General features: G+C 36.0%; 1 protein-coding gene across 4 annotated transcripts in view; it reads left to right on the top strand.

The window, feature by feature from the left end:
• LOC135116182 (survival motor neuron protein-like) overlaps positions 1-9,340 on the top strand; it is a 26,698-nt gene extending 17,358 nt beyond the window's left edge. For all 4 annotated transcript variants that reach the window (XM_064033487.1, XM_064033485.1, XM_064033486.1 and 1 more), the window contains 3 exons: positions 3,536-3,646; positions 5,005-5,049; positions 8,152-9,340. In XM_064033487.1, coding sequence (XP_063889557.1) covers positions 3,536-3,646; positions 5,005-5,049; positions 8,152-8,322 — 327 coding nt within the window. In that variant the 3' untranslated portion in view covers positions 8,323-9,340. The remainder of the gene's footprint in view (positions 1-3,535; positions 3,647-5,004; positions 5,050-8,151) is intronic.
• Positions 9,341-9,785: the final 445 nt, after the last annotated feature.

Here is a 9,785-nt window from a genome sequence, read left to right as displayed (position 1 = left end):
CATGAATAAAAATATAATGAGAAAGATGATTACGACTATGATTCAACCAAAGCTGGAATATGCTGAATCAGTGTTGTCTCCCCACAAGAAGAAACATGTAAAAAACTAGAAAGGATACAAAGGATGGCAATGAAGATGGTTCCAGAACTGGAAGAATTAATATATGAAGACAGGTCAAAGGAAATTAATCTGCCAACATTGGAACAAAGAAGAGAACGGGAAGATTTAATACTGATTTATGAATTGTGGAATAAAGTGGAAGAAATTGATAATGAGAAACTACTGTTAAGAGAAGTAGAAAATACCAGATACACATAAGGCCACATCCTTCTTGAATGTAAAACATTTTTTTTATGCATGAGCACATTCCTTCTCTATTCCATTCTCTATGGATGGGGATAACAGATGGAAATAGGTAGGTGTGTTTCATACAGGGACTGCCACGTGTAAGCCTGGTCGCTTCTTGCAGCTTCCCTTATTTCTTATGTTCTTATGTTCCTCTTAGAAACAAAACTAACATTTTTTGTATTCCTGTTTAGGCTAGATTTCATTTAGTTTAGGTAAGGTAAGTATAAGTTATGTTAGAGTAGATTATTATTATTGTATTCTAGGGAAAGTTACAAAATTAGAAGGTGAAGCAGGATGCAAATCACCAAGGTTTTTTTGTTTTTTTGATAAATATTAGGGTTAGACTAGATGGTAAATTTTTTTCGGTGAAGAGTATCCCTTGTCTGATTTCCTTGGAAATCAGGATGCACTCTACCCAAAAATTCTCAGTTAAGTTAGAATAGTTTGGTATAATTAGCTTTTTAAAAAGGGTTAGGCTTATTCTGAAATACGAAATGAGGGAAATACACATCAAAACAGTAGCTTTGTATGCAAAAAATTATGCACTTTACTGTTTTGTACCTCTCCTTATACAGTCAGCAAATGCTGCTCTTGCCTTGCAGTAGCACATGCTGCTCTTGCCTTACAGTAGCACGTGCTGCTTGGGGAGCGCATTTTACTTAAGGCCTCCCAGTAACCATAAAAATTAGGCTGGGACAAATTGACTTATTGGCATCTCAAATGCATCTTTCCTTCTCACACCCATAGTAACAATGATCAGTATTAAGCAGGTTGCCAGTGTGTCTTTGGTGATGTGCAATCAGTTCTGTTCTTGGAGTGAAACACATCATGTTCTGTTCATTCTGTGGTGTTTGTAATGATGAATGCGAGGCAGGCAAGTCACGGTGATATCATTCAGTCATAGAGCTTAACGTGTCAGGCTTGAATGGTGGCAGTATAATAAAACATGAAATTAAAAATGCCAAACTTCCAGAACATCATATGAAAATTCTTCAAGAGGTAGTGAAGAACTGTCTTTTCACAACCATGGTGGTGGCATCCCTTTATCCCATGGCTTCTAGTTTCTCTACGAAGACAGTTGGACTCTAATCTGACTCTTACGGCAAGACAGCTGAAGGAAAGCAGTGGGGATGCCACCACTGAGGCTGTGAAAAGATAATTCTTCACTGCCTTGCTTGACAAATTTTCATATAAGGTTCTGAAAGTTTTGTGTCTTCTAATTCACATGTTTAGCTATAACGACACAATCAAGCCCAACATGAAGATCTATGAGTGAACGATGTCACCGTGACTTGTTTGCCTTGTATTCATCACCACAAATATCACAACATGAACAGAACAAAATAGTGTTTCAACCCAAGAAAAAAAAGCCATTTACACATCACCAAAGACACAATGAATAGTGGCACTGGTAATTAATACTGGTCATCATTGCTATGATCGTGAGAGAGAAAGAAAGATACATTTGAGATGCCAATAAGTCACTTTGTCTTTTATGCTTGCCGGAAGCCCTTAAGTAAAACACATTCCCTGAACTGCGACACAAGACTGGCATTCATTGACTGTACATGTCAAACTACCATAGCTGGGCTCAGTAACGAAAAATTTATCACAGTGACCAATAAATCAATAATGATAACCTTATTGGCAATAACCAATATTCGGTAACTGGCAATAAATTTATAGCCTGATAACTGATGACCGATAAATCAGTAAATCCAAAATTCCAATACTAGTGATAATAATAGATATCTTAAATTTAAAAAATGATAAATCCAAATCTTTATTTTTATCTTAATCTTAGAAAACTTAGAACAATCTTAGAAAAATGTCAAATTTCAATGTTTCTCTTGTCTTTAGTTTCACCAGTGTAAAATACTAATTTAAGTAAAATAACTACATTTGATTTAGAAAGTCTAAAACTTCAACATGCTCATGTTCCAAAAAACAAAAAATATCGATTATCGCTAGTTTGGAACCAAAAGTATCGGTGATACCGATGAATTGATAATGCGGGAAAAATAATTATCAGGCAACCAATAACCCAATATTGTTATCATGATAAATTATCACAATAATAATAATAATTTTGATAATGCCCACTTATGCAAACTACATGTCTCTTTTTATCTTATATATTAGAGAAAAATTGGGAAAGTAGCCTTATCACCTATCAAACTGCTTTTTATTAAATACTGAGTCATTTCTTGTGCCACATCCAAAAACAGCTTAACCCAAAGCTTTTGTATGGGGTAGTCAGTATCTTTGGAGTCCCACTGGCTTTGCAGGACTACTATCTCACAGGGATACTACCACATTTTTCAGCCACAGTAACCTACCAAACCATGTTTAAATGTGATTTTGATGTGAGAAGGGCCCGAGGGTTTCCTGAAACACAACAAATTCACTACCCTGGCAGCCACACAGGAACACATGAATGGGAATAAACTTATTGCAGGAACAGAAATTGCCACAACAAAGAAAAACATCGTTCATGTGAACCAGCCTTTAGTGGTTGCACTTATAGTGAAGGTGAATGGAGAGTTCACATTTATTAAAAACAAACATTTAATATACTATGTATTAATTAAGCAATGAACCTCACATATAACCCAATTAAGCAATGAACCTCACATATAACCCAAATCTCTGTCAGCCATTTGGAGATGAAAGAGAAAGATGACTTGCTAGGACGGACTCTGAGGGAATGATGGAACAGAGTACACCTCTAGAACACATTGGCAATTGGTGCCCCTATAGTCACAAGACTGGCTCAAAAAATGCATCACAGTTCATGGCATGCATACACTTCTAAATATTTCACTGATGATAAAATAAGACAGACCTTGCTGATGTCATTATAAATGTCAAAATTTTTAGTGTGTTCAATAGGTTTTGGATTTATTAATATGGTAAATTAGTATTTTCATAAATAATTTATTTCACATATAATTATCATTATTATCATAGAGTGGGAGGGGGATGTATTGCAGCACAATGTGAGAGCTTTGGTAGCACAATAGTGTGGTTGGTTATGAACCACTGTACCAAGGGTTGTACTGCTTGACAAGTATAATACCAGTGGGATTTTCCATCAACAAGCATTAGTTGTAAAAAATGTAGAGAAAAGAAAAATCATTATGAAGTACATGTAATGTTAATGCTTTGTTTTGCTCTTGATATTCAGATGGATCAGTGTAGCTCAGTGGCAGAGAGTGATCAACAATCTGACACAGACTGTGAAAAGAACAGCAAGAGACAGCGGCTGCCCTCTGATCAGTACACTCCACACAACATGGTGAGACTCAACATTGTTTTGGTCTCTATTTTTTTTTTTTTTTTTTTTCAACTTATTTCATTATGTTTGTCAAAAAAAAAAAGTAGATTTAGATGCATGGTCTAAACAATGTGCAATAGGCTGTGTAACTCAATGGTTTATTCTTTATTTAATATTTTGTACACAGTTGTAGTTCAGCTGTGGACCATTAATGTTTGGAAAACAAAGTTATTGATAATACTAATTATGATGAAAGATACTTGCAAGACTAATAAATGCCAGAGATGTGAATAGTATGCTCATGACTGCACCATATGAGTTGTTCTCTAGGTGATGCACACTTGGCAGCTTCCATTCAACTCAGTGAAGGGGTTGAGTACTATAGATGACTATACAGGAGGTTCTGATGATACAAGCAGTTAGGTTTCATTTGAGTTGCTCATATAGGGGTTTCTTGTATAATGAAACACATAATGGCAAAAAAAAAAAAAGTTTGTGACCCTTGTCAAAAGTAAATTTTCAAGCTAGTGTACATTACCAAACTTAACAAACATGTTTTTATTACAGAACTGTTGATAAAGCAACCTGAAAAAGAAATTAACAAACAAACAAAACATGATTTCATATTAATTAAACATGTAAAACATGCATAACACTCATTAATGTGTAGCTAATGCATCAGGAAGGGTAACTCGTTCACCACTCTTGTGTCTCTTAACAATTTCTTCCTTCTTTGTAAGTGTTATTGGTACTGTAACTCACTTAACCTTACTGCTAGGACTTGTACCAGAACTCACTGGCTGCTTGGGAGGCACAGTAAGAGACAGAATAAGGCACAGTCTATACACCACACGGTCAGTCAGACACAACACCACACCAAAGACAGCAAATGAAAGAATACCCCAGGAGAAACACTGTAACACATCCAAGCACCAATCAGTCACATACAGCACTGTACACTATACTGTACTGTATTGTAAATATGCTTGCCAGCAAAATGATGATAGAGTACGAGCATAATAATGAGCAGTAAGGCTGTAAGAGGGGGGAGTCTGAGAGACACCAATTTCAGCATAAAACAAAGAACAGGTGTGCAGTTCACTTCCAGCACTCACAAACTCATCCCTGCGCATCTCAATCATTTTACATCACCATATAGCATGTCTGTGTTAGCAGGAGGGTGCATTTTAAACTTTGTAACTTTATTCGCCTCACACTGAAACTCATATCATCGGAATTTTGTGCTCACATAAAGAAAATAATTCCTAATTTACACATCTCGTATCATCATCTCATATAACAGATGCTTGTATAATGGGACCTCCCTGTATACATATGCGACTCCCCACCTGACACAACCTGTGGTCTTTCTTCCTCAGATGCCTCCCCCAAACTACCCATCAGGTGGACTCAGCACTCCTCCGGTGAGTGCCACAATCCACACTGTGTTGGGACTCAAGCATAACCTTGAAAGCCAACAGTAGTGTGCTAAGGTTAGATAGATCAACAATCCAGAGCTGCAGTATGTATGATTTATTAGTCATAAGGATTGTGTCATGCAGTGAGTTCAGAGGTAAAGGAAACAAATTACTACCCTCCCAATCCTAGCACATGATGTTGAAGCCTATGGGATGAGAAGCATAGATGGAGTATGCCCATGAAGTACTTGTAACTGTAATGTATTCATTGTAAATTAAACTGTGCAGGTTGCATGAGCTTGCAGGAGTTTGTAAGTGTTCATCAGCTACTGTCATGTGCTCACAACTCTGAGTTAAATTATTTTTTTGATATTTTTATTACTTTTGCAATTAGAGGATTTCATCTATGTCATAAATATTTAAAGGAAACGGAAATCACCACATTCTAGCCAATCCTGAAAATATATCACTGAATGCAAAGCTCATATTCCTATCAAATACATGAGAGATAATCACCACTGGTGTCGTGCATCTACCATGTCGTTACACATTACCTCCTCACAGTTTAGTGGCATTATCATTATTCTCCTAGAAATTGTAATTAGGTATACAGCTAAACTAAAGATAACCTCAAATGAGTTGTATGTACTACTGATGTGGTAGAAGTTTGGTGGTAGTGTTACCTAATTCCCACACATTTAACAGTTATGTCAGTCTCACATATTTTGCACACAGTAAAACCTCTATAAATAAGCATAATAGGGGGTCAGTCTTTGCTGACTTATCAAAATTCTGACTGAAAAATCAAGGATTCATGAATATATTGCAGCAGTCAATTAGTGGTTTTGGCTTACAGATGCATGTAAGCTCATAACTTGCTTGGTTCAGTTTTCAGTGAAGACTATAGAAGTCAAACAAGTGAGCTAGACAAGCAGTTCACTTGTAGTGAGGATAGTCAGTCCACCCACAGACCAAACTTGAATACATTTTGACTTTAATTAAAAGAAAAAATTTGACAGGATCAAGATATATCATACATCAAACAGATAAATGATTGATAATTAGAGTAGTTTACAGAGATAGTAAACACATATTCAAATTTGTAGGAAAAAAATATTATAATATTAAAAAGAGGTAATAAATGCAAACTTATTAAGAAATAAGTAGATAAAAAATTTTAACTGAGGTAAGTAGAATGTACAGTAGCTACCATATGTAGAGAAGCAAAGAAATTACTAAGTTATTCAGGTGCTTAATAACCCAATAAGTCCTCTGAAGAAGTCACTGCAAAATGAGCCAAGGTTTGAATAGATCTGTAACAATTTAATGAGCTTTAATTCAGATTATAGCACCAAGGATTCCCATAACAGTATCTATGTACCGGGAAGTTGGACTGACCAGGATGAGGGGATAAAGTCACCAGGGTGGGAGACTGGAGTGACCAGGGCCAGTGACCAAGGACTAGAGTGGAAACTGAGAAATCTAGAATTTGATAATGGAAATATAAAAAGAACAGTTTGACTGAATAATTAAACCAACAGATCATTTGTGTATGACTTGGATATAGAATGAAAGACAGAGCTGAGGAATCCAAGCAAGCAATTGATATGAGCCTGTGGTTTGTGAGCATTGGATGGTAAAAATAATGAACATGTGTGCAAGATGAACGAATGAAATGTAGATCAGTTTGGGCAGTTCGCCCAAGGGAAGAGAATGATGACTAGAGGAATATATATATATATATATATATATATATATATATATATATATATATATATATATATATATATATATATATATATATATGTGTGTGAGTGTGTGTGTGTGTGTGTGTGTGTGTGTGTGTGTTTAGGAACAGGCATCATAGATAATTAAGATTAAGCTTTTTAGGAACAGGCATCAGTTTTTTTTTTTTTTTTTTTTTTTTTTTTTTTTTTTTTTTTTTTTTTTTTTTTGTGTGTGTGTGTGTGTGTGTGTGTGTACCTAGTTGTGGTATATGGGAAGGAGAGTTTCATTCTTGTCCCATCTTAATATCTACTATCGTCCAAATTGGCCTTGAAATCATAAATCATCCTTGTATGAACCACGTCTTTTTCCAAGCTATTCCACGTCTCTGTTGTTCTTTGAAGAAAGCTGTTCTTTTAATATCCCTTCTACAGATGGCCTTTTTCAACTTATTTCCATGCCCTCTTGAATTTTTTACATTCCATGTTATCAAATCATGCTGATTCACTTTTTCTAATCCATTCATCAGCCTATACACCACAATCAGCTCTCCTTTCTCTCTCCATTGTTCTAACATCTGTAAATTCAACCTTCTCACTGTCACTTCATATGATACGTCTTGAAGACTTGAAACCAACTTTGTTTGCTGACCTCTGAATCCTCTCCAATTTCTTTATATTAATTTTTGTATTTGGTGACCACACTATTGCTGCATATTCTAACCTCGAGTATATCATAGTTACAATTAGTTTCTTCATCATTTCTTCATCCAGATATCTGAATGCTACTTTTATGTTCCTCACAAGGTCGTAAGTTTCACCCACAGTCCAATTTATGTGTTTCTCTGGTGACAGATTGTCAGATACAGTTACTCCCAAGTCCTTTTCCATTGTCGTTTTCTTAATCTTTTAACTTCGCATTTTATAGTTGCCTAATATTCTCTTTTTACTCTTCCCAAATTCCATCAGACTCCATTTTCTGATGTTGAATTCCATTTCCAATATGTGACTCCATTCCCATATTCTGTTCAAAACTTGCTGTAGTGCTTGGCAATCATCATAGACTCATAATCTTCATTGCTCCAGGATCTTGGATTAGGTGGAACATACACCACAACAAAATCTCTCCTCCTTTTCCTTTCTCATTTCATCCTCACTTGTATAATTTCAGCAATTCCTTTCCCATAGGTAATTTTTTCAACTCTTACCAAGTCTTTCCTTACTAAAATCATCACTCCCCCTTCTTGTTTTTGTTTCCTGTCCTTCCTCCATACATTATATTTTCCACTGCCAATATCCAGGGACATTAATTTATCACTTACTGTAACTTCATTTCAACTATTCTCATTATGTCCAGTTATATTCTTACATATATTCCTTCCAGCCACATCTTCCTTTGCTGCCACCACCCCCAGCCCTCGCCCTGGATACCAGTGGGGATCCCCAGACATCAGAGGCACTACATACTATGCTCATGAGCTGGTACATGACTGGCTACCATACTGGCTACTACCAGGGCATTCAACAAACACAGGCCAGGCGGAAGAACCGATAGTAGCAACCTGGGTCACGCCAAGACTCTAGTGGGATGTACATCCCACAGTACAGTTGCCTATACAGAGTGTTGTACCAGAAAGTTTCATCCCATGTCAACAGAGGCATTCACTGGTAGCTGTAGTCATGGATTTCAATGTGTGCATTCTTTTAACTGTTTTGTTATGAGATTATATTGTATAACATAGGACAGTATATTATAATATGCATATAATCATGCAGATTAATTTCAGAAATATGAATATGAATGTCTAACTGAAACTTGACTGACCATCATTCAAGTGCCCTAAGAGGAGATGTCAAACAGACATTTCTCCACCCTTATTTATATAAGTTCAGTAAAAGTTGATGAATCAACAAAACATTGATGACAAAATGATAAGAATGCGAGTAAAAAAAATTTGTCGTCTTCAACAAGCCAGACCTACCGCCTGCCCCCCCCCTCTCTCTCTCTCTCTCTCTCTCTCTCTCTCTCTCTCTCTCTCTCTCTCTCTCTCTCTCTCTCTCTCTCTCTCTCTCTCTCTCTCTCTCTCTCTCTCTCTCTCTCTCTCTCTCTCTCTAATAAAGCTAAGGATTTTGTTATAAAAATATTTTTCCAAATAATCACTGCATATTTGTTAACTTGTAATATTGCTAAAAAAAAGTCTGGATTATCCTTCACTGAAATTGAATGAAAGGAATTCCGCATCAAAAAGTTTTGGCATACCAAAAAATGTATCTTTTTAAAGCATTACCAACATGCATGAAAGATAAATTTGTCTTAAAATAAAATAATGTCTGCCTGCAATGACAATCACACCAATAGTCATATTTCAGTGAGAAATGAGTCATGATTAAGAGGTTGCCACTATGCAGGATGCTGAAGAAAACTTACTGGACAGTGACAACACTCTGTATAGGTGATTTACATGAAAGTGATATTTTTTAGGAACAGTGTTGATAACCAATGTTGAGTCCCTCTGAAGACATATGTTTGATATTGTTGGTAACCTTTTTTTGAAGTAAAGTCATCTTTTTCACACCTATTTTGTCTGCCAAACCTTGTAAAAGTTAGTTTATTCAAAGTTTTGAATACAGCATTCCTTGAAGGAAATTCATTTCAATCTGGGAGTTGAATTTTTCCTTTATTTTCCATATCTTTATATATTTGTCATATTTTTAGTAGCTTTTTCTACATCTAATGAAGGGACATCCTAATAAAGCTAAATATCTAGTAACAAAAAAATTATAGAGGAGTTGATAAAAAAAATACCAGTAGATGTAGTAGTAGTAGGAGGAGGAGGAGGAGGAGCAGCAGCAGCAGCAGCAGCAGCAGCAGCAGCAGCAGCAGCAGCAGCAGCAGCAGCAGCAGCAGCAGCAGCAAGAGGTAGCAGTAATAGTAGTAGTGGTAAGAGGAAGAGGAATTTGAACATTTGAACATTTGAATATTTATTTATAGCCATTTCATACATTGTATATTTATAT

Source organism: Scylla paramamosain, chromosome 30 (genome assembly GCF_035594125.1).
Source record: "Scylla paramamosain isolate STU-SP2022 chromosome 30, ASM3559412v1, whole genome shotgun sequence".
In the NCBI taxonomy this organism is placed as follows: domain Eukaryota; kingdom Metazoa; phylum Arthropoda; class Malacostraca; order Decapoda; family Portunidae; genus Scylla; species Scylla paramamosain.
The sequence above is the reverse complement of the archived record's forward strand: the minus strand, read 5'-3'. Positions and strand labels throughout refer to the sequence as shown.